This window comes from Tenrec ecaudatus, chromosome 12, assembly GCF_050624435.1.
Source record: "Tenrec ecaudatus isolate mTenEca1 chromosome 12, mTenEca1.hap1, whole genome shotgun sequence".
Lineage (NCBI taxonomy): Eukaryota > Metazoa > Chordata > Mammalia > Afrosoricida > Tenrecidae > Tenrec > Tenrec ecaudatus.
In genome coordinates this window covers 3,895,480-3,920,746 of record NC_134541.1, presented here as the reverse complement: position 1 = coordinate 3,920,746, position 25,267 = coordinate 3,895,480, and the positions used below count along the sequence as shown (strand labels likewise).

At 52.5% G+C, this 25,267-nt stretch overlaps 1 protein-coding gene across 1 annotated transcript in view; it reads right to left on the bottom strand.

The window, feature by feature from the left end:
* The window catches only part of LOC142422281 (piezo-type mechanosensitive ion channel component 2-like), a 151,622-nt gene that overhangs the window by 54,947 nt on the left and 71,408 nt on the right, over positions 1-25,267 (bottom strand). Inside the window, exons 12-25 of the mRNA XM_075527687.1 lie at positions 17,311-17,574; positions 16,834-16,945; positions 15,967-16,136; positions 14,669-14,817; positions 13,700-13,873; positions 12,528-12,569; positions 11,715-11,747; positions 11,327-11,394; positions 9,946-10,109; positions 8,956-9,132; positions 7,732-7,866; positions 5,057-5,095; positions 2,828-3,028; positions 1,279-1,483 (exon numbers count right to left, since the gene is read on the bottom strand). Coding sequence (XP_075383802.1) covers positions 1,279-1,483; positions 2,828-3,028; positions 5,057-5,095; positions 7,732-7,866; positions 8,956-9,132; positions 9,946-10,109; positions 11,327-11,394; positions 11,715-11,747; positions 12,528-12,569; positions 13,700-13,873; positions 14,669-14,817; positions 15,967-16,136; positions 16,834-16,945; positions 17,311-17,574 — 1,933 coding nt within the window. The remainder of the gene's footprint in view (positions 1-1,278; positions 1,484-2,827; positions 3,029-5,056; positions 5,096-7,731; positions 7,867-8,955; positions 9,133-9,945; positions 10,110-11,326; positions 11,395-11,714; positions 11,748-12,527; positions 12,570-13,699; positions 13,874-14,668; positions 14,818-15,966; positions 16,137-16,833; positions 16,946-17,310; positions 17,575-25,267) is intronic.

Genomic DNA, 25,267 nt, shown 5'->3' with positions numbered 1-25,267 from the left:
CGATTTGTCTAAAGGTCATTGAGCCTGTGTTCTATTCGCCCTTCTTTCAAATTATATAGAATGACTAAGATGTCAGAGGTGAAGTCAAGGTCAAAAGAAGGACTTTTTTTTTGAAGTTGAGCCCGTGCCGGGAACAGCATTGGAAAAGTTGACCACTGGCTTGCCTGGGGAAGGGTGCTGATTCCCGTCTTGGGGAGTTTGGGGAGGGTCAGGGAGGAACTCCATGGAGAGGCCCCTGTTCCAGCCAGGGCCCGATAAAGGGAACCAGTGAGCCCGTGAGTTCCAAGCGGCAGATCCAGGTATCTCTGGGCACTCGGTGGGGCTGGGGGTCAGGAGCTGGACCGCACTGGAGGCGCTGAGAGAAGCAGTGTGGGTTCGGCCTCAGCAGGGGAGGAGAGAGGGGGCCCCAGGAGCACCCTCAGGCTGGGACAAGGGTGGAGAGCCCTGGGCAAGGGTGAGAGGGAGCAAAGGTGAGTGCAGGGAGACGGAAGGAGCAGGGAAGAGGAGGCAGGAGGAGAGCAGCAGGCCAGGAAGAAGTAGGAAAGACTGTCAGGGAGAGAGAGAAGGAGGAAAGAGGACACTGGTAGGCAGGAGAACTCAGTGGGGAGTGTGTGACAACGAACAAGGTGGCGGCGGACTGGAAGAGCCGGTCACAGGCTCGAGAAAGAAGACGCCTACGAAGAGCTCCGCTGGACTCGGGAGACTCCGCTGGGATGGCACTGTGGGAACGGAGTTCCCCTCTGGGAGGTGCCACCAAGAACTGCCTCACCTTAGCTAATGGGTCCCAGCCCACTGGAGGCTGGCCTGCATCTGCACACCCTCCGCCCCAGCCTCCACATCCCCTTGTGCACAGCAGGGATGTTGGTGGCTGATGGACCTGAGCTATCAGGATGGTGGGCTGGTAGAGAGAGGCGAGACACGCTTGGGGGGCCAAGAGCAGACGGGAGTGAAAGGGGGAGGGGTCTTCCTACAGCCTGCTCTTGTCCATCTCATTTAAGTCCAAGGTGGGCTTGGATCCACGCTTCCCCCAGGCAAGGCCGGGGGTGTTTAGTGGGGCTGTGACTTTGAGCTGGCTCTTTCCGGGGTCAACTATCCCTTAAGACCAAGCGATCCAGGTGTTAGACCAAGTAGCTTCCGAGGCCCCCTAATTCCTCCTGGAGGCAACCCTCCCATAAAAAGAAACAGAGGCACAGAGGCCCGAGGATGCCCGCCGGGTTTACTGCAAAGTGGGCCCAAGCTTTGGGCCCAAGCTTCGGGCCGGCAGGTGGTTCAGCTTACCTTTGCAGAAAGTGGGGGGCAGCCCAAGGCACAGAAAATACTGGAGGATCACAAGACTGACGAGAAAACCACAGTACCGGGGCCAGACCTCGGCGATTGCTTTCCTCCGCCGGAGACTCAGCAAATAAATCAACCAGATGACATGGATGAGGGAGTAGAAATCCATGCGCTGCCCAATGACATGGAGAGCAGCCACGAAACTCAGCTGGAACGCAGAATGAAAGATGGCAGACCAATGCCCAGGGGCACCAGCCATCTAGTCCAGATCAAGGAAGGGGGTGGGGATCTCAGTCCCTGGGGGGGCCAGGGTGGAACGGTTGTTGGGATTAATTCTGTGTGGGGGGCATGGGTTGGGGAGGGACACTGGGTTGGTTGGCTGTACGGTTTTTGCAAAGCACCCCATCGCCCAGAAATCCATGACAGCCACCTGATGTCTTAGCAAATCGGGTAACTAATGAGGCCCAGTTTATCACATACAGGCCAGAGAGACAATGCAGGTCCAGGCCGGCTAGTGGGGGGGGACTCCCTGGCCAGGGACAGGACCCTACCGCAATGGGATGGGACACTGACAGCTCACAGTCAGCCCAGGAGGGTGCTGGGGAACCGAGGCCCTATTTTGTTCACTGGGAACAAAGCGGGGAGATTGAGCACATCCCCTGCCTTCTCTGATCAGAACTAAATCCTGGGGTAATTGACGAGTCGCTGAGGGGACTTGCTCTTTATAGAAGTCTGTCAGTCACAAATAAGGGAGCAATGATCGAGCTGGACTGTCACGAGTTCAAAAGGCCCCAGGGGCATGCAATCAGCAAAATCGAGACTGAGAAATTTGGCAGCTCTGGATCAGATGCCTTCAGCAAATAAATTACCGGGAGAGAGAGAAGCTGTAGATTAGGAGACCGGAGAGCTGCAGAATCAAGTAACCAATGGCAATGTCTGGGTGTTATTTGGATCTGAATTGAATCTCCATTCAATTTCTTTTTTTTATTTTAAGTTAGAGGAGCCCTGGCGGCATGACAGTGGCGCGTTGGGATGCTAACAGCAAGGTCGGCAGTTTGAAACCACCAGCTGCTCCTCGGGAGAAAGACGAGGCTTTCTATTGCTGTAAAGAGTCACTGCCTCAGAAACTCACAGGGGCCGTTCCACCCTGTCTTAGAGGGTCGCTATGACTCAGCACCGACTCAAAGGCAGTGAGTCTAGGGCTCTTCTTTGCTTTAGTTTAATTTAGGTGCCTTGTTTCTGTTTAGGTTATGGGGCAGTAAGGGAACACTGGATATGCTTGGTGCTGAAGAATTGGATCTTTTTTCCTTTGTGTTTTTTTTTAATCTTTAAGAGTATCCACACTTTTTACAGACATGCACAGAAATCTTCATGGGGGCCTGTCTCCTGCAAACCCACCGGGCAGAAGAAGGGGTTGGTAGTGCAGCGACCATGGCTGGGAATGGGTAATAGAGGCGTGGGGCTTGAGGGCCCTGTTTTCTGTGAACGTACGACATCTCCCATCCTCGAAAGAAATTGGGAAAGGAGGGGTGGGGTGGCCCCAGGACCTCACCTCAAGGCCAAACTTGTAAAACCCATAGTTGACGAAATACAGACACGCTCCGGGAAGCCCCCTGTCCAGGTGTGCCCGGGTGATGTCGTCGGCAAGGACCGCCAGGAGGGGCTCGGGCAGCTGCTTCCGAAGGCGGTGGAATTTCTGATGCCGTCTCACCGTCTGCTCCAAAGTCATGAGGGCCAAGATGATCAGCTGGCCCTGCCAACGGCAGTGAGTGTCAGCCCGCCCGGCCCACGGCCGCCGCTCCTCGCCCACCCCGCCATGACACAGCGGCTCAGCCGGTCCTCTTCTCACTTCCCAGAGAGCTGTCACTGGGGCTGAATCATTTCCTAAATGTCCCCCAGCACCCCCCACCCCTGCTCCCCAAACGTCTCCGTTCCTGTCCTTCTGTAGGGGGTGTGCTCCACAAATACCAAGGTATTGATTTCCCATCGATCTGGGCGGAGGCTGTGCCTCACACACTTATGACTCCCGACAGGCTGGGAATAAGAAGCCAACCAGAATGAGTTCATTTACTTTGCTTGATGGCCTCCTGGTCCAGCGTGCGGTGGCCTCGGGCACGCCCTCCCAAAGGACCTGGGCCCGCCTCCGAGCTGCCCCCGCAGGGAGTGCTGCGGGGGGCCCCCAGCCCCATTCGGCTCTGTGATCCATGCGTTGAAAAGCCACCCGTGGGGGTCGGTTTTCTCTTGAGGCGCTCAGTGCAGTCCTCCGTGCTCCAGGCAGACTCGTGGTGGAGAACGAATGACTCAGAGTTGGGGACAGGGTGCTTGTTGAAAGCCTAATTGTTGGTTATAAATACGCTGTATTTCCCTATTGATTATCTGACACGGGGCTGGAAAGGATTACCTTATTAGATCATATTTAGCCATGAGTATGCTCTGTTTGCGTCTACTTGGGGCACTGGAGAGAGACTAACTCATTATCTGAGATGAAGAACAGGGTCTGTTCTGTGCCCCAGACGGTCCTCCCAATGCCCCTCTTTCTGAGCTGGCGCCCCAGCTCACCCCACTGCCTTTCAGGGGCCTCATAGACGTGCTCTGTTCTGACCGGCTTCCCATGGTCACTCAAGGCCTCTCCTGCATCTTCTTAGCACATTAGGAGGTAGACACTAAATGGGACTTCTGTTTGAGCATCTGCATGGCTGGCCCGACCTTCTCCATGCATTTGTGTGTGTGGTGGTGGTGGTGGGGGTGTTCCTTCTCTGATTCTATGGGGCACAGAGTATCCATCCCCCTCTGGCCCCATTTCAGCAGGTGCTGCTTCAGCAACCTTCTCTGCATCCAACAGACTGGCCAGAAGCCTTCACCACCCACACATAGATGCTTGGCACCCCACCCCACCCCCACCACTACAGCTCCTGTGTCCTCCTCCACCCGCCCTGCTAGCCATGGGTTCGTTTCCCATCTCTCTGCGCTTGCCTGTTCTCAACCTTCCCCAGAAGCCAGGCTGACCCAACGCCTATCCCTTTAGGTCTGTCTGCCTGAGCCCACCCAGCTCCACATGTGCCAGGGCCATCCATGTGTCACTGCATGGTTTCTCTGGATGGTGGGAGCAGAGCCTTTTATCGGGAGTATGGTCCAGAACCCCTGTCCAGGCACAGAGAGGTCAAACGCAGCCTGTCCAGAGGCTGGAAATTGGGGCCCTAATCACAAAAAGCAGTGGGCCCAGAGCCCTCCCCCACTTCCTCATCATCACCCAGAGGGCTGGTTTTCATCCACTGCACTTGCTCAGAGTCTATCTCCTGCCTTGACCTTGACCACTGCTCTGGTGTGGACTAGCCACCCTGGGGCTCCCCGACAGCCACACAGAGGAGGCAGAGGGGGGGTCCCTAGGTCAGGGTCTCAGCTCCAAGGTCCGTTCTCATTGTAAGAGATGCACAGGCTGTGGAGTGATGAGGCCACCATGCCGGACTCCTTGGGAAGCCCTGGAGGATGAGGGGGACTTGTTCTTGATGCCTGGCGTGAAGAAGACATGGAAGGGCAGAATCCAGTCTTTAATTGGCCGCGTCCAGTCTCTAATTGGCAGAGTCAAGTCTTTAATTGGCCGTCTCACCAGGTTAACAAACAACGCTGTGTGGTGCTCAGCAGGCAAGATCTCTGCTCTGTTCTGAGTCACCGACAAGGTTTGCCCGCAATTTGGGTGCTGGGGTTTCCCTGAGACAGTCTCTCTAAAGAGTATTGGGGATCAGCTGGTGACAAACCAGAATGCAGTGAGGAGCCACCTCACCTGCACTAGGATGGCTCGTTCCAGAAACACAGACACGTGCTGGGGAGGATGTGGTGACACAGAGGCCCCACACCCTCTCACTCGCTCCCACGGCCGAGGAGTCGATTCAGACTCACAGTGACCTCATAGGACAGAGCAGACCTGTCCCTGTGTGCTTCTGAGCCTGGTTTGGAACTGCTTCCTTGCTTCCTCCCTCGGACCCATTTCCCCACCCACCTGTTATAATTAGGTTTAATTGTGCCAACCTGGCCAATAGGAACATGTGGGATTAATCAGGTCGAAGCTTGATTGGAGAGCAAAGAGATAAATGGATTTTCTGGACCAGCATGCTGCTGCTTTAGCTAGTTCTCTACCTCAACCTGTGAGCTACACTACCTGTGGGCCAAGCCAACCTGTGGATCAAGTCGCTAGAGCTTGCGGCTCCTTCAAGACCTGCCTCTCCACGCTGCAGGTGCATACATCACTTGAGCTTGAGGCTGGTGGGTGCTGTCACCTTGCATTGCTTGAGTTCAATATCCCATCTGGGCCTGCTTCACTAAGTTCCTGAGCTACTGGCTGTTGCTGACCCCCCGCCCCCTGCTGTTTGCTGCCTGTGGGCAGACTCTGCCTGTCTTACCTCAGAAAAGACCCTGTTGTCTGCTTCCTTGACCTTGGACCCAGCAACCCTCCTGAGTTAAAGAATTTCCAGTATATGAAGTATTTCATGGAAGTGAGTTGAACTGGGCCCTCTGTCCTGCTGTGTGGACTATTTAGCTGTTATATTCCTTCTTGCTGTATAAACCTATCCATATATATATATATATATATATATATATATATATATATATATATATATATATATATATATATATATATATTCATAAGTGTCCTGCCTTTGTCTCTCTAGAGAATCTGGCCTAACACACCACCACATCATAAAATAGCGACACTCTGTGGACAACAGTTTGGAGGGAGTTCCTCAAAACACGAAATATGGGGTGACCACATGGCCCACGCAGCTCCCCTATGTGGACAAACCAATGTGGCTTGGAAGAAGTACGGCCAGAGTTCTCCTTAGAGGCAAGGATGGTGAAACGTCACCGTGAAAACGTTGGGCATGTTGGTATGAGAGGCAAGCCCCCGGAGCAGGAGGGGGTGGTCAAGTGGAGGGGCAGCGAAAGAGAGGAAGGCCTTCTAGGAGACGGATGGACACCGCGCCTCCAATGGGCTCCAGCATAGTACCCATCGTGAGGACGGGGCCAGACCACGCAGTGTTTCATTCCATTCTGCTGTGCATGGTCACAATGGGTCGGAACCACCTGGCTGCCACCTAACAACAACCCAGGACCTAGCAGTTCCACTCTGAGGCAGGCAGACCCCCACTTCTCAAAATCAGGGCCTCCCACTGGAGGTTGCATGCCAGGGTCCGTTGCAATGTTGTTCCCAACCACAACAGGTGGAAACAACCCACGCGGACACCAACAGGTACGTGCATCCAACACAGGTGGCCTATGCACACAGCGGCAGACTCTTCCCCAACTCTCAAGAGACCTGAAGCTCTCTCTGCCCGACATGCTGTAATGCAGCTGAGCAGAACCAGCCAAGCCCGAAGGGATAAACACGGCAGGATTCCCCTTCTATGAAAGGTCAAGAACAGGCAAAGGCAGAGATAAGACACCCCGCCCCCACCACCACGACAACGGATCCGTGTCTAGAAGCAGTGGGAGGAGGAAACAGGACCTGTGGGGGACGGGCACTGAGACTCTGTTATGGGGGTGGAAAACTTTTGGAAATAGCGGTCGTAATGAAGGTCACTGAATGGTGCACTTAAATAAAGCTAAAGGACATACTTTGGTTACATATATTTTACTGCAATGACTTCTTTAAAATCATTTTGTCAGGGGCTCGTACAACTCATCACAATCCATCCATCCATCCAGTGTGTCCAGCACATTTGTACATTTGTTGCCATCATCATTCTCAAAACACTTTCTTTCTACTTGAGCCCTTGGTATCAGCTCCTCATTTCCCCCGTCCCCACCCTCCCTCCCTCACAAATAAGTTATTATTATTTTTTCATGTCTAACACTGTCCGATGTCTCCCTTCACCCACTTTGCTGTTGTCTGTCCCCCAGGGAGGGGGACATATGTAGATCCTTTTGATTGGTTCCCCCTTTTTCCCCACCTTCCCCTTGGCCTCCTGGTATCACTACTTGAGGGGTTTATCTGTCCTGGATCCCCTGTGTTTGACTTTTTTTTTTTTTTTAAAGAAGAGAGTTGGGGTGGGGGGAGCCCTGCTAGCCTGGGCCAGGGCAAGCGCTCTAGAAGGGGGGCATTAATCTCCCTGTTCCTACAGGCAAGGCGCTCCCTGACTTCGATTTTGGCTGAGTTGTTTAATTTTCACTTCCGCTAACAGCCTGCCTTTAATGTCACCTCTCTCCTTATTCATTCCTGGCTTTCTGAGCTGCCACGGAAACCTCTCTAGGCAAAACAGTAAAAGTGACTGATATGTCCGAGCCAGGTTCGCTCGCAGTAATATATAACTTGGCCACTAAAGCAATTACTTAGCATAATGTTCCCGGGAAGGGCCAGGATGCTGCAGCGTAGTGAACAGGAGCCTGCTGGGTGCCAGACACTTTGTAGGGTCTTGCCAATGCTCCCATTTGCCCATCACCTGGGCATTGCCCCCTCCCTACCTGCAGACAGGGGAGCACTCTGTCGTGGCACTTCCTCAAGGCGCCAAGCCACTCGGCTGGATCCACAGGCCGGAGGTGGATGGGCGTGGCCCCCTGGAGCTCACCCTGCAGGCGTGTCTTGTTCTCTTGCCACACCTTGGGGGACACAGACAGGCATGGGGTCCACAAGGATGCCGCTGTCCCATCTGCCATCCGCCCCTGCCCTGACTCTGCCTGACCAGGACAGAGCCCAGGCCGGCCCTCATGATGGGTCACAAGGTCCTTCCTGATTCTTCTTTGCAAGTCCTTGTGACTTAGTGCCTGACCCCTTCCTCCCAGGACAGGTCACCCCCATCCCACTCATCCTATCCCCTCCCCCATGTTCCACTTCCCCCCCATCTCTATCCATTCCCCACCCCATTCCTCTCCATCTCCAGACTTGACCCTGGCTGAGGTCCTCATAGAGAGCTCACAACCATGTCTCCCAACTTCTGTACCCTCATTCCCATCTCACTCCTCCTGAACCCCCTGCTCCACACCCTCATCTCCTCAACCCCTACCCCCTTCTCTCCCCACCTCACCTTACCCCAACACCCCTCATCCACATCTCCCTCACCCTCATCTCCATCGCACATCTCCTTCTCCGCTCTCTCCCCACAATCTCTTCTCACATCCATCTCCTTTCATGCCTCATCCCCGCATCTCTCCCCACCCCATCGACACCCCTCCTACCCCATCCCCGCCTCTGTGTCCATTCCACTTTGGCCCTCATCCAGCACCGTCAATGGGTCCACCACACGGCCATCGTGCTTTCTTGTCCTGTTCCTGTGTGTTCCCCACCCCCACCGGGCCCCAGCGCTGTCTGGCCCCATTCGGTCCAGCCTTCTCCACACAACGGCCCACCAGCTTCAACTTCAGTCTCTCTGCTGACTTGCGTACAGCCGTCTGTCCCTTTGGAATGTCTAGTCCAAGAGACTGGGACCTCCATGCAGCCCTGGCAGCCCCGCCCCAGCCGGAGGCGCTTGCTGAATGCGCATACCCAACAGAACCTGGACTCTCAGACCAAGTCTCCCTGCCCCACCCATCCCGGGCGCCATCTTGAAATCGGCGGCACTCTGGGTGGGCCCAATAGCTGTGTGTCCTCATTCATCGAGAGCCCTCCCTTGTGCAGACCTTGTCACAGCAGGTGCCAAAGGTGGAGCTCCCGCGGGGCCCAGGGAGGGCTGGGTCAAGGTCAGAGCTCACCTCTGTGCAGTTGGAAGCATAAGCCGAGGGCTCCACGCACTTCAACTGGTACATCATTTTGCAGATGACCATCCCGCAGGCCCAGAGGGTGGAGAGGCGGGACGCACCGGGGCGGAGCTTAGCATAGGGCAGCGAGGTCACCCAGGAGACGTAAAACAGGGAGTTCATCAAAGAAACCTGCAAGGGAGCCTGGGGGTTGCTCAGGGCCTTGGCCGGGCTTCCATCCCCCCACTGTGACCCCAGCATTCTGACTCGGCGTCAGCCCCGAGCCTGAGCACAACGGGGCAGAGCCCAGCCAGGCCCTGCCCCATCCCCCGGGTCAGCCGACCACTGGACCCTGTGACCCACAGGGTGTTCATGGGTGGCTTTTCAGAAGTAAATCGCCCGGCACGTCTTTCTTTTTCTTTTGTTTCACAAGGAGCGTTAATAAGTACTAAGGTCCCAGGAGTCAGGATCAGAAACCAGTAGGGACACGAGCGTTGGTCCACAGCACTCTCCCCATAGCCAGCAGCCATCTGCTCTCTCCTCCTCCGCCTCTCAGCCACGTGCTCTCTTGGCCTCTGCCAGGAAGTTCCCCTGCACTGCACCTCACTGTCTCTTGGTCCCCCCCCCCAACCCCCCGTCTCTGATCTCGGTGCACGACTGCCCTGCTCTGTTCTGTAGAGTCGGTGCTACAGCCGCTCGTGATTGGGCCGTTCTTTCTCGTCTGTCTTCATCTGGAGGCTCTGCAGGAACCTGCCCAGCATGGCAGCGACAGCTGCTTTCCACGGACAGACGGGGGCTACGCAGGAGCGGTTTCCTCTCGGGATCGAACCTGGCTCTCCTTCCTAGGAAGTGCCTAGGAAGGCAGGGGTCGCCCACTGTGTCCGTGAGTGGACACGGGAGCGAACCACCGTCCAGAAGTGAGCGCTGTGCCGTGGGGAAGGCTTTTGAGACCTGGGTGGGAGGCCCTGAGAGAAGGGGCCGCGCGTCGGCTGAAAGGCCACGGACCTCCTGCAGTGTGAGCCAGACCGCCACGGAGGACACGAGCTTCAGGATGTGCATTTCCAGAAGGCACCACAGCAGCGCTTGGGCTCCATTAATCGTTTCTAGAAGCTTCAGGAAACCAGCGGCCAGCTTGTCAATCGCTGAATCCCAATCACTTGTGCCCGCCTCTGAGGGGAAGAGAGAGGCTTGAACTGGCCGGATCCTGTCTTTCAAACGACACGCACACCTCTGGACTTAGCAGGAAGCAGGGACACAGCAGAGAAAACTAGGAAGCCATTGTTTTTGCTGTCTTGTTGTTGATTTCTTTTTTTAAAGAAGGCTGTTTCCCACAATACAGAGTGTGGCAGGGCCCCTGGGTCCCCAGGTTCCCCTCCTCCCTGTGCCAACATTTCCTCATCTCCCCCTGCCCCCACCCAGCCCCGTTCAGCAATCCGCTAGCAGTCTCGCGTCCCGATCTAGACCAGGGGGCGACCACCGGCATCTGTAAAAGGCCAGAGAGTCAATCTTTCAGGCCAGCAGGTCTTGGCCATGCCCTCAGCACTGGCACTGTGGTGAGGAAGAGCCAGAGACAAGATGGACGTGGATGCAGCTTAGTCTAGCAAACCACGAGGACCACATAGGACCCAGTGGCCACCGTGTGCCGGAGAGGAGAGCTCATTATTCCCCCGGGCCCCCCAGTGCTTAGCACAATGTCGGGTCCTGCAGAGACACCCCCGAAACACTTAACGGAGGACACACGCATGAATGACAATTTGTTTTTTAAAAAACAACTATCTGCCCACGAGAAGTTTAATTTTCATCCCTGCCCAAGGAGAGCCTTTCCGTGCTGGTTGCTCTTTAGAGCAGAGAGGAACTGTAACTGACTCATCATGTACCCAGGTGTGGTGCTGAGACTCCTACAGTCTTATTTCACTGCCTGCCAGACGCCGAATGAAACATCATCACATGCTCCAGAATCACTAGCAGCCCGCTAGTTCCTCAAGTAGACAAAGCAGACTCCAAGGGCCCCTGTTACTAGTCATTCACAGGCCATGTGTTTCACGGGAAGTTTACCAGCAACTGCCACCGCCACCGCTATGGCATGGGGGTACAAACACGCAGCTAAGGCAAGGACAACCGGGAGATGGTCGGGGAGGAGGGCTCCTGTCCCTTCTTGATGCAGGGCGTCCCTTCTTTTCAACCTGCAGTGATGTTGAATCAGCTCAGCCCCCTCTAAGGATTTTTTTAAAGGCATTAACTTGGGGGGAGGGCATCCAAGATTCCCGAGAATACTAGGGAACCCCCATACTGTGCCCAGCAGGAGTTCCGGGGGGAAAGCAGCATTTCTAACCTTCTGGTGCATTCTGCCTCTGTCCTCCGTCTTCTGCCAGCATCCCCAGCTCACCTGTCACTCCACAGCTTGCTTTGTCATCCCCGGTCCACATGGCTTCCTTCTCCTTGTTGGCTCCTAGACTGAGAACCCAAGGACAGTGCCCTTCAGCACTTGGACAGAGGGTCTCTGTGCTCACTCGTTCCCCATGAGTGAAATGGGTAGGGAGTGTCCATGAGGACACTGGCTCATATGGGTAGGAGACAGAGCCCACGATCGTTAAAAAAAAAGGTCAATCCAGTTCCATTTGCAGTTTTGGATTTCCTCCCGCTCGCGGGGTGCAATTGACTTCAGAAGTCAACATGGACCCGCACGTTCCTCTCTCTCCATTGTCAGCTCTATCGACTCTAGGCCCCGGTGGATGAGAACACGCCCAACTGCAGTGAGTGGATGGAGATCTTACCTCTTTCGAAGTTTCCAGATGGTATCCTTAAGCCTGACAGAGAGAGAGAAGGAACGGAGGGGAGTGGAGGGAGAGCGAGAGAGGGAGAGAGAGAGAGAGGTGCCTCTGTTTCTTAGAGAATTCATTTTCCAGTGGGTTTCTTTCAACAGCAAACCCCTCTAGAAGATGCTGTCCTTTGACCCATTCATTGTGTGGCCAAGACAATGCATGCACAGGGTTTGACATAGATGTGTATTCGTATACTAGATAACACTTATATGTGATTTATATACATTCAAAACCCACAAAGTATTTACAGTGAAAGGGCCCCTCCTTCCTGTCCGGGTCTCCTGCCCCCAAAGCAAGTACCCTCACCGGTTTCCTTGGTAATCTTCCAAAGAGAGGTTTTGTGTGTCTAAGCATGAGCATATCTATCTATCTATCTATCTATCTATCTATCTATCTATCTATCTATCTATATATATCTTGTTCTTAAACAAATGTAGCACACTCTCTACACGGTGTTCTGCACCTTGCTTCCTCGCACTTGGCAATATATCACGGAGCTTATCCCCTATCAGTGGAGAGAGAGCTGCCTTGTTCTTTTTATTGGCTGCATAGCATTATGCTGCAGAAGCACACCATAATTTGTTCAGCCAGGCCCTTCGTGATGGGCATTCATTCTCTGCTGGTGTTTTTAAAAGACTGAGATGAACCTGCTGGCGTGCAGATGCACCGCAGCCAAACACTGGGAAGCGTAGCCCATGCACCCCGCACAAGGCCTCGCTGTCCAGGAGGGGCTTCTCGGGGGCAGAGGTGAAAAGGGAGACTTACGCATCCGCCAGGAGCTGCATGGCCCTCCCTGCCGCCATATTGCTGAAGGGGAGAGAGACCACAGAGCCCTGGTGTAGGGCTGGTGTGTTCACACAACGTTGCCCCCGCCACCTGCCCCCCGAGCATTGCCCCTCTCCTGTCTCAGGTTCAATCGGCCTCAGAGGGTCTCACCCCTTCCTCACACCATTCAACGAGTTCACCCACTGGGGTCCAGAGCCTTGGAAAGAGACCACGTCTCCCCAAGCTTCCTCTCCCTGCTGCAGCAGAAATTGCTTGGTATTAACTTGCCCGGCACGTTATTTCTAGGACGTGGGAAGAATTCGCTGCTCTTCGCCCCCGGCTTTTCAACTCCCTGGGGACCCCACCACCTCCCCCCACCCTCCCCTCTCTGCTTCTCAGGCTCCCAACTCCACCTGGATATGAACCAGGCAGGGCAAACCAAACACAAATGACACCTGCATTGATAAAAAGGAATGTTCCGCATCTCCCCTGGGAACAGGAGAGAATCAAGCGTAGGTATTTTGTGCACTTGCTCATGTAAAGCATTCGGATGGCTACTCGGATTTGCTCGGGAACACACACACATACACACACACACACCAGCTTTGGCCGGAGACAGCAGCCTCCTGCTGGATTTTCTTTAGGAAGAAAGGGAATTGTTTTGGCAAAGTACCACCTTTGAAAACAAGAATTCTGTGAAATACTCTAGCATATGAGTCAGTCAGTCTGAAAATTTAACAAACAGAAAGTCAAAATCTTTAAAAGCCAAGCTGCACAGCCAGCTTCTTCATCGTGATGAAGTATAGGCATGGTTAAAAATAATAATCATAAAATAAAAGGAAACCTTAGGTGATTGGGTCCCAGGATGCCTGCTTAAAAGATATCTCAGCCAAAAACAAACCCCCAACAACACCTGAATGGTGCCTCAACAGACTGGGGATCTGGTTCTGCCAACAGGGACACTTGGTAGGGAATCCTGTCCCCAACCCCAATCCTGTCCACTGCCCCCTGAGAAGACACACAAGGCCCTAATTCACACACACTTTCAGAGCACACCCACAAACGGATGACTCAGCAAATGGAAAGTAAATTTAATTCCATTCTCCTGAGCAAAGCCCATCTTGGAGTCCATTAGCAGCATCTTCAAGTGCCACCCCGGGCGACGGTAGTACCTGTCACATGGGCCTTTGCGGGGAATGGGAACTGCAGGGTGGCTGGTGGTCTTCAGAAACTCCTCGTTAAAGTAATGAAGCTGAAGGATGCATGCCAGCAGAAAGGCGGCGGGTCGCAGAATCTTCGCAAATAGCTCTGCTGTGCTGAACTGCTCTAGGCCGACGTCCCGCAAGCTGGAGGGGGCAGGGGAGTGAGGCAGAGCCCCAGCTGGGGCCGCCTGACAGACACCTGCCTGCACCCCCTGCCATCCTCCCTCTTGGAGTCCTCGCCTCTGGACCGGCAGAGACACAGGTGTGACCTCTACAAGCATGCACCCGGGAGTCCAGTGGACCCCCCAGAAGTCTCCCACAGTGGACTCAGGTGGCTGAGAAAGCCCAGAGTACCCAGGGGTATAGGTTTGGGGCACAAATGCAGAACTGTATCTGAAATTTGGGGGGCGAGGAACAGGGCAAGCTGAGGATGGGGTTCAGTTGAAGGCTGCAGGAACCTACATGAAGGAGGGGAGAGTCGTTGGATCCCAGAGGCCCACAGAACAGGCGCGTCTACTGGCATTAAGGCCCCGATGAGTTCCCGCCACATCTACCCTCTCCTTGGCCTTGGTGATTCTGACTTCAAAGTCAATGGCACCTGGAGAAGGTGTCTTCAGGGACCCTGAGAGTCTGGAAGCTTGATGAAGGTGCCCCTAAGTGAGCAGGACCAACCCGAGAAACTCTTCCTAGCCCTTGCCTCGGGCCGACCAGGTGGGGTGGCGTCTCCAGCTTCCAGGTGGCTGAGGCTGTCTGAACAGCTCCATTGGCAAGGCCAGGTCCCCTTGGGCAGCCCCTTACTGCTCTGGAAGTTTCCACGCAGGAGGTCATGAGGCTGGGCTGGTGCCCACCTCCTCTGATCCCAAATCCCAGGAAGGCTGGCAGAACTGGGGTCTTCTAGCACGAAAGACTGCCACCCAGCTCCCAGATCCTAAATCTTACCCCTCTTCAGACAGCCCCAGGGTCCCGGTGAAAAAGGCAGCCGTGGTCTGAAACTGGTACGTGTAGAGTACACACAGGACCACCATGGAGTATGAGACCACCACCACCCAGAAGGACTTCAGCAGCCTCCTCCAGGCAGCATAGTTCATCTGCAACACAGACATGGCCCCTGGTGGCACTCGCTGCACCTTGCTGGGGACAGACATGGCGAGGGAGGCCGGCGAGGGGTCTGGAGGCACCCTGCCCCCGCCCCCGCCCCCTACAGATCCACAGTCTCCAACAGCCTCCCTCCCTAGCTCCAGCCCCAGGCGCATTGCAAAGTAAGTTCTCATGAGACACAAGATGAAGTCAGTGGCTTCGTGGCTGCAGCTACTCTGCCCTCAGGAAAACAAAGCCGCCGCCCCCTTAGAAGCCGGTGAGTCACTGGGGTGGGAGTTGTGTGTGCTTATTGACTGATCTGGGAGGTATTGGAAATCAATCTCTCTCTCTCACACACACACACACACACAGTCTACTCCCCCGCTAGCCTGTGAGTGGAAGCCGCTGGGCTATGCGGAGACCACGGTTGCCACGTCCAGAGGTGGACTGGGTGGGCTGGCGTATTGACTGATGCAAATAGGCTCCCTGGCTGCTCCCTGTGCCTCCGTCACCCTTCCACGTCATGCAAGCCGACCCTGTGCTGGCGTCACTCGGGGCCCCGGGGCCAGACAGCCGGTCGGGAAGACGCAGGCTGACTGTCCAGGACCGCCTCCTCGGTCTCTGGTCCCCCAGCTGCTGCGAGGATTTCAGACAAGGCCTGGGCTTGCCCTCACACCACAGGTCCCGGCACGGGGTGGGGGGGCTTCGGTCCGTGGCAGGCCCTACGTATCCCTTGGCGCCACGGCTGCCATCTCAAAACATGAGCAGTCTTTAAAAGGTTCTCTCAAAATAAGTTAATTAATACAATAAAAGGTCTCTCCATGAAATAAGGCAGAAACTTAAGAGCCATGAGGTTATGCCCCTCCCCAGGGGTGGGAGACAATTTGGGAAAGGAGGGCGAGGTTGGTGCGTAGCTTGAAGCTGTCATGTCAGCAAGAGTGCTGAATGGGCACGTAGGGGGCGTTCTCATCAGCAATGGGGAGAAAATCAAGGGTGCACCACCCTGTGCCAGGGCACCTTTCAGGCCCGGGGCCTCCTGAGCGTCTCATGCGAGAGGACCGAGTGTCCCGTCCAGCGGGCATGGGCTGGAGGCATTCCAGCTGCCCCATTGGCCCCGAAGGAAGGACTTCAGGGAAGTGGGGTGGGCATGGGCATGCTACCTGGTACAAGGCCACCCAGGCAAGGAAGAGGAAGATGTAGACGATCTTGTACACCACCACCTTGCCGTCGAAGCTGATGACGAAGAACATGGAGCCGCAGACATAGATCCAGTACTTAGCCAAGAGGCCCCGGAGGAAGGAGCCTAGCATGTCCACCAGGAGGCTGGAGGCTGGGGGGTAGGGCGCAGGGGGAGCTATCAGGGCTGGTGTTGGGTGGACTCCTTGTCCCCACAGACATGCCCACCCTCTGCTCAGCCCCTTGTCACACCCAAAGGTGATGTCAGTCTCTCTCTGGAGTCTGCCCCTCCCTGTGGAAGGTGCGTGTTGGCTGCTGGCAGCTCGCAGGGAGCAGGAGCAAGGGCCAGGCAGGGCTCAGGGAAGGGGCTCATGGCCGGCTACATCCTCCATGACTACAGGAGGTTGGACATGACACTCGTAGAGCTACAAGCCTAGAGAGTAAGAGGAGCCAAGCAGGCCTAAGCCAAGGGACTGGAAAGGCGAGGGGATTCCTCTAAGCCCTGCACACCCACTCAGAGGAGATGGCCTGTCCCCAGAAGCAGGGGCAGTAGCTCAGAGGCAGCTACAACCAGAGAATTACAGACCCAACATTTGGACAAAGCCCAGGACAAGGGACTGCTACCGGGCACCTCTCCAGATGAGGGGCTATCCATGACCTGAGTCCCCTAGAGACAACCTTGATCCCAGCCAGGGAAGGCAGGCAGGGACCAGGGACTTGTGGGTGCATGTGCACGTCTCCCAAGCCCTGGGGTCCCCAGGAAGACAGCGAAGGATAAAGTAGGCATACAAATGGTCAGTGAAGGGGCGCTGCCTGGAGGCGGGGCCAGGAGGCAGTGGGAGGGTCCTCACCAGGTGTTGACCCCGCTTCTCCACTTGGAGCCTCGGCCACCACCTCCGCCAGCACCTGCCTCTCCAGGACCCGCTGCCGCAGCAGCAGCCAGAATAACGATGCATAGAGGCTCTGCAGTGAGACATGAACCAGTGTCACGGGGCGGGGAGGACGCGCCTGTCTCCACATCTCTCCTGGAGCATATCTGGCCCATGTTCCCTGCCCTAACCCCTACTGGTTCCCCGGGTATTAGGGCATGAAGCGGGTGACGGTGAGCCCTCCCTCTTCCAAATGGGGAAAATGGTACACACACACACACACACACACACACACACACACACACACCCCTCTGGTCCCAGTACACAGCTCCCTCCTGCCTCCACATCCCTGTGCCCAGCCCAGAAGGTCGCTCTTCTGAAGAGGACAATCTCTGTGGGCCCCGCCCCAGAGCCCCGTTGTTCCCACCATAGATGATGCAGAAAGACCTGTGACCCTACTTTGATGCCGAGGTGAAGACATGGCTGGGGATAGGGCTTGAGGTCCAGGTCGGCAAGCAGCCAGTCAGGAACCCCGGGGAACAGCTCCTCCTGGGACAGGCGCAGCCCCGCATAGAAGTTGAGGAGGACCAGGAGGTTGGCATAGAGGACCAGGCCAGGCGCGCTGAGCAGGGCCAGGGAGCGGCGGTCCCGGGCCATCCAGATGACGCAGGCCCAAAGCAGCAGGACGAAGCTCAGCCAGCTGTTGTGTGTGATGCTCCATACCTGGGGCAAGGAGGCACCAGGTTCCGGCTCACATCTCCAGATCTAGCCTCCAGCCCCCGGGAAAGGGACCGCCCTGTGGCACTCCCACTCATGCACATCCCCAGTCCTCCAGGCCACTTTGGAGTTAAGACTAGAATCAGGTGCATGTTTCCCCCAGGCAGTGGCGAGAGAGCACCCAAGTTTCCTAAACTTCAGGTTCTTCGCCTCTGTCCCCAACCCAACCCGGGAGCCAAGTCTCAGCATGTGAGAGGAGGGTGAGCCTGGAGACCCAGCCCTCTTGCCTAGATGCACCAGGTACAGGGAGTCTTTCCCCAGTGAGCTTCCTTGTGGTGGAGATGGGAGCCTGGCGCTCCCAGCCATAAAGAGGAGCAGAAGACGGAGCTTGATGCAAAAAAGAAGGAAAGAAAGAAAGAAATGAAACTAGAAATTAATAAGATAAGCAAAACTGGAAAATTATACAGATGTATGTGAAGTCACCAACCTTTTACCCAGCAAGCAGTGGGCCAAAGAAGAGGCCAAGACAGCATCCACGGAACATTTAGAGTTAATTGAAAGGGGCCCAAGTCCATCCAAAGGGGGAAGAAACAGCCTCTTTAACATCGGTGCTGGAAAAACTGGATACGTACATTCAGAAATAACAAAGCAGGATCCATACCTCACACCATCCACACACACAAAAGAAAACGAACTCCAAATGGAACACGATGTCAATGTTAAAGCCAAAACGATGGAACTCCTGGCAGGAAATAGAGTGGCCAAACTATGGGACCAGGTTCTTCAGAAATGTGTTGTCAAACACAACTACACATGCATGAACAATGGAGCAAATACTAGATAAATGAGACATCGTAAAGATTAAATTTCTATGCTCATCACAAGGCTGTATCAAAAGAACCTACAGAATAGAACGGCGTCCCTTAAGCACACAGAGACCTTCAACAACTCCGCAGGAAAAAGACAGAGCTCGAGGAACAGCTGGTAAAAGGCAAGAATAGAGACTTCCCCAAAGGGGACGGTCAACCAGGTGAAAAGATGCCTATGATCATGAGCCACCAGGGGAATGCCCATGAGATACTGCCTCACCCGTGCAAGAGTGCTACTGATAAAAACCAACAAACAAACTTTTCTGTGGAGATAGATGTGGAGAGTTGGGCTCTTAATCCATTGCCTGGAACCAGCCAACTGCCATCAAGTCAATTTTGACTCACACGACACGGTAGAACAGGGTAGAACTCCCCAAATTTTGGAGGCTGTACCTCTGTACAAGAGCAGAAAGCCTCACTTTTCTCCCAGGGAGCATCTGGTAGTTTCGAACTGCTGACCTTGTGGTTAGCAGCCCAGCAAGTAACCACAACACCACTCTGTAAAGCGATACAGCCACAATGGATTATGGTCTGGCACTTCTTCAAAAAGCTAGCAGTATGCATTCTTATGATATAGCAATGCCTCCACGAATATACCCTGGAGATGTCATCGCGGCAACGTGAAGAGACATATTCATGGACCTCTATAGTCACGGCAGCATCGTTTGCGATAGTAAAAGGAGAAAAACAACCAGCTGCCACCCACAGAGGAATGAATAAACAAAATATGCCACATGCCTGCAAAGTGATAGCATGTGCCGATGGGAACGGATGGTGAAGACTACAAAATCTTTCAACGTGAGTGAACCTGGAGGACATAAGCCAATCATAAAAGGAAAATATTGCAGGAGCTTGCTTTTACAAAAACACAAACCGGCATACACACAGAACTCAATGTTCATTGGTGGAAGGGGAGAATGGGGACTAGCTTTCTAGACAGTCGATAACTTGTTGTTTGGGGTTATCGGAAAGGAAACACCAGTGGAGTGAACCGTGGGCACCTTGACCAAGGTAAATGATAACTAAGAAATATGAAAGAAAGGGGGGGCTTTGGCTAAATGCTATAATGTCTACAACTCATTGAGCCAACTCCAGCTCATAGTGACCTATGTGTAGGACACGGTCAACCTGCTCCGTGGCGTTCCCAGACTGCAAACCTTTACAAGGATAGAAAGACTCATCTTTCTCCTGTGGAGTAACGAGTGGTTTTGAACTGCTGAAATTGTGATCCACAGCCCAACATGTACCCCAGGACATTAGCAGGGCTCCCTTAACAGGTCCGAGGGGGCTTCAAAAAGCAACTGAAAGCATCCCCTTTGCAACGGGCGGGACCTGACAAGGGTGCCTGCTATCACTGCTCCTGGTCTACATTGTCCACCACTAGACGGTTGGTTTGTCATGCTGCAGCGCCTTGCCTGTGGCTACAATGCTACAAAATCTGTCCCCAATATTTTGATGACCATCAGAAAAACTCAGGGTGAACAGGTGTCAGCAGACCTTCTAGACTAAGAACAGACTGCAGGAAAGGAATAGAGTGTCCACTCCTGAGGAATTAGCCCCTGAAAACCTTAAAAGTAGCAGCCGAGCACTGTCAGACACACGGAGACCATCACGGAGAGCAGGAAACCATTGTCAGACACAGTGCCAGCAGACGAGCCCCCTCGGTTTGGAAGACACTCAAGAGGAAGAATTGCCTTCTCCAAGTGGAGTCTGCCACAATCACATGGGTGGAGGGAAGCTTTCAGAAGCTTTACTTGCAGATGGGCCGTGACTCGGAATGGGAAAAAACAGCTGCCAACATCGGTTAATAATCAGCACCTGGAATATACTAAGTATGAATGTAGAAAAATTGGAATTCATCACACATTAAATGGAACACATAAAGATAGGCCTCAGTAAGCTGAAATGGACTGGTATCAGCCATTCTGAATCTGATAATCCTATGGTCTACTATATTGAGAATGATAAGTTCAAGAGGGATGGTGGCACAATCATTATCAAAAAGGACATTTCAAGATTAAGCTTTGTGTTCGTCTGGATAGACTAAAGAAACAAATTCATAGGCATGCATATGTATATAAGGGAGAGGTTTATATACACGGGTAATTGAACATTGAGAAAACATCCCAACCCAGTCCAGTCCAAGGCCATACGTTTGATATTAGCCCATATGCCCAATACCCATCTATGAAGTCTCTTCAGACTCACGAAACACATGCAATGACGCCAAATGCAGGACGATCACACGCCAGTGGGTAGAAAGTCTTTGGGTCCAGTGGCGTTGGAAGCATCTCAGTGCTGGCAGGGGTCTCTCTGTAGGTTCTCCGGCTTCCGAGGTCTGGTTGTGTCCATGTGGCTTGTCTTCTGCAATGTCTCCCAGGGTGCAGCAGAGAGAGAGAAGTGTCTTCCGCCTCCGAGGAGGAAGTACCAGATTTCCCAGAATTCTCAGGAGAAGGCCATGCCCACACAGAAGTTTCATTGGCTATCTCTCCAGATTGACAGCCTAGACTCCACCCCGACACTCTGAATCCTCAAACTGACACTAGATTAGGTGACTACCACCATCTTGAAGTTCAATGCTATCTGTGATAGGATAATATCTATCCCTACAGTGACTATTCAAATCTAGGTATCATCCACTAAAGCCAGTGATAAAGAAACTGAAGAATCCCGCCAACTTCTTCCGTCTGAAGTTAATCAAACATGTCATCGAGATGCACTAGTAGTTACTAGCAACTGGAATGTAAATGTTGGAAACACAGACGAAGGGACAGTAGTTGAAACCAGAGCCATGGAGACAGGGATGAAGCTTCAAGCTGCAAGACCAACGGCTTCTTTTATTGCAAATACCATTTTCTCAACAACATAAACATGAAGGCCTCACCAGACGGAATGCATCCAAATCAGACGGGCTGCCCCTGTGGGCAGAGACGATGGGCACGTTCAGCAGAAGCAGCCAAAACGTGGCCCAGGGGTTGACTGGGAAACACATCATCAGTTGCTCATCTATGCATGCAGGTTGCCACCACTTGTCTGTCAGTTTGTCCTACTGTAGTGACCTGTGCGTCGCGGGGATGCTTACAGCTAGGTCACGGGTATTTCAAATAGCAGCAGCGTCACCCAACGTAAACAGGTTTCTGCAAAGCTCCGAGACTAAGAACAGACAGCTAAGAAGGAATACACTGTCTGCTTCGGAGGAATAGGTTGCTAGAAAGCCCTGTCTGATACTGAAAACCCCATGAAGAGCAGCAGCACACTGTCAGAGCGCGGCAACCAAAAGACGCGCCCCACAGGTTGAAAGCGCCCGGCACACGGCCGAGAAAGAGCTGCCTTCTCCAGGGGGTCCACCAGAATGACGTGGATGGAGCAGAACCTTTCAGAACAAAGAACTCTGGGAACTCTATGTGTTGATGCAGCGTGATTGGAAATTGAGGAGGGACAGTTGCATATATCGAATCATAATAATTGGAACTTGGAATGTGTGAAGCAGGAATCTAGGAAAATTTGAAGTCATCCAAGTGAAATGAACTCATCAACAGCAATCTTCTCGGCAGGCATGAGCTGCAGTGACTGGGAGCGGCCACGTCGAAGCAGAAAGTGGCATGGCTTGCGCCGCCTGGAATGACAAATCCCAGAGGAATACATGCATCATCAAAAGGACACGTCAAGAGCAGTCCTCAAGTACAATGCTGTCTGTGAAAGGACAATATCTGTCTGCGCACAATGACGTCGGGTTCCAGACGACAGCTATTCGAATGCATGCGCCAACCACCCAAGCTGGTGATGAAGAAATTGAATAATTTTTATAAATGCTTTCAGTCTGAAATCGATCGAGCATGCAATCAGGCTGCATAGATAATTATTGGTGATAAAAGTTGGAAACAAAGAGGAAGAAACTGTAGTGGATGATGCACGGCAGACCTCTACAATGCAGGTGCCTTTTTCCAACAACACAAAAGGTGACAATACGTGGACATCTCCAGATGGAAAACACAGGAGCCAAATTCACTACATCTGTGGGAAGAGATGACAGAAAAGCTCAATATCAGCAGCAAAAAAGGGGCCCAGGGGCCAAAGGTGGGACAGACCATTAACTGCTCACATGTAAGTTCAGGTTTAGACGGAAGAAAATGAAAGCAAATCTACAAGAGCCCAATTATGACCTTAAGTGTAAGGCACCTGAATTTCAAGAAAGTCTCAGGAACACTGATGAGAGAAGACGAAAGAGCAAAAAGTCATTACAGTGATGGGAAAGGAAGATACGCTCAAACGGGATGTCAGAAGAGACTGCAACTCGATGCACAGAAAACCAAAATCCTCACAACGGGACCAATAGGTAGCATCATGAAAAAGAGGAAATGACTGAAGGTGTCAAGGATGTGGTCCTGCTTGGATCCACAGTCACCACTCATGGAAGGAGCAGTCGAGATGAATGACTGGTTGCGTTGGCTAAAGTTGCTGCACGGGACCTCTTCAAAGTGTTGAAAGCCAGGATGCCGCTCTGGCGATTAACATGCACCTGACCCAAGCCATGTATTTTCAATGGCCTCATATGCATGTGGACATTGGACTAATGAAGCCCACAGAAGAATCGGTGCGTTTCAATGGTGGTGCTGGTGAAGAACGCTGGAGGAATTGCAGGCAAAATGCTCCTGAGCGGCCAGGATGGTCAACTTTGATCTCAGATACATGGAGCAGATTATTAGGAGACAGACCAGTCCCTGGACAAAGGACATCAACCTCGGCAACGTAGAGAAGCAGCCAAAAGAGGAGATACACCCGATGAGATGAACTTACAGAGGGGCTACAATGGACTGAAAGCACAGCAACGCCAAGTCTGATGGTCTCAGTCAGGCGATGTTTCCCTCTGTTGTGCACAAGGTCTCCGTGAGTCCGAACCGACTAGATGGCCCTTAAGGACAGGGCTCGGTTGACGTTAAAGACCATATATTTTCTTTGGTGTTTTTTTAATGAACTTGTCACCAAAGACTCTAAGACCGTTTCAGTTGTACTTCCTCCTTTTTTTAAAAAAACAAAAACAAAAAACAACTCAGACCCATATTTAGGTTTGAGAGATAAAGAATCTGGAGGGATTTATTAACTTCTTGGTTTCTAAGAAAACACATGGTATAGATATTCACACAGACTGTCTGGAAAAATGAAATCTACAACAATCTCCTGTAAAACCCTCCATGAAGGAGACTCCCCCCCCCCCCACCTCCTTCCTTCTTCCTTCCTCAATATCCTACCCTTCCCTTCCGGTTCACTCCCCCTCCCGGACCGTCATGTACTCATTCAAGCCTTGTCTTCTAGTACATAACCACACGTCTTGGTCTTTGTTTATCTGTATCATAATGGTGTTGTTAAATGCTTATCTTTGTAAGATTGACTGAGCTTGCTAAACATAATGTTCTCTTGTTGTGTCCATGTCCTGCCATGTTTAAGAGACTTGGCATTGTTTTCTGTTGATGCATAATATCCCATTGTGTGGCTCTACCGGGGCTTGTTTATCCATGCCTCTATAATAGGTTTATGGCTGTTTCCTTGATTTTGCTATTATGGAAATCGCTGCAATAAACATAGGTATGCGGAGGTCTGTTTGTGTTGTGCCCTTTATTGTTTTAGGGTCTGGACACCATGGAGATTGCTGGCTCATCGGGTGCTTGCAGTTGCACTGGTTTAAGGGAGCACCACACTGATTTCCATCATGCTCGCACGGTTCTACGGTCCCACCAGCAAAGTGAGGGCGTTCCCATCTCCCCATTCTCGCCACCGTTGATTATTGTCTGTTTCCTTTTATTTTGCTGGTGTGAGGCGGGATCTCGTTGTTGTTTTAATTTTTATTTCTATCATTGCTAATAAACGCTAGCATTTCTCCACATGGTCGTTGGCTGCCTGAATGTCACCTTTTGTATGTTTTTGACTCATTTCTTGTGCTCATTTTTGGTTTGGGTTATTTGCACTTTTACTGTCAAGATGTTGTAGTTTTCTAGATTTCGGAAATTCACCCTTTATTCGATGCATCGTTATTAAATATTTTTTCCCAATCTGTAGTTTCTCTGTTGAGTTTTGATGTGCAGAAATGCAGTATTCTCAGCAGGTCAAAGTTCTTTATTTTGTTTCTATAATGTGGATATTTTTCATTATGTTCAGTAGTGTGTTTATCTTGTATTGGGGTCCTTAAGTTTGTCCCTATTATTGTATCCATTCTAAAGAAAAGTTACCACCACCACCCCCTGAATACTGAAATTATAGAACAGTATCATTCATATCACATGAAATTAAAGTTAAGCTGAAGATCATCCAACAATGGTTGGGACAGTACCTTGAAAATCACCTGCCAGAGATTCCGGTCGGATTCAGAAGAGGACGTGGAAGAAAGGGATGTCATTGCTGAGGTCAGATGGATTTGGGCTGGAAGCCGAGACTGCCAGATTGATGCTTACTTGTGTTTTATTGAGTTTGCAAAGACACCCAACCGGGCATAAAAATTGGTGTTTGAGACCATTTAATTGTGCTCATGTAAAACCCGTACATGGCTCAGGAAACACTTGCGAGACTAGAATGAGCGAACAGTGCAGTTTGACATCAGGAAAGGTGGGCATCAGGGGCGTATCCTCTCGCCATACTTACGTTGAGCGACAAATTGAGAAGCTCAATTATACGAAGAAGAAATCCGCATCAGGATTGGAGGGTGGCTTTCGATAAGCCCATGACACAATCTTACTACCTGGAAGTGAGGAGGATTGAAGTATTTGCTGATGAAGATTTAGTGTGGGTGACCACTCCATCTAAAGAAACCCACAATCTTCACAACTGGACCTGGCGGC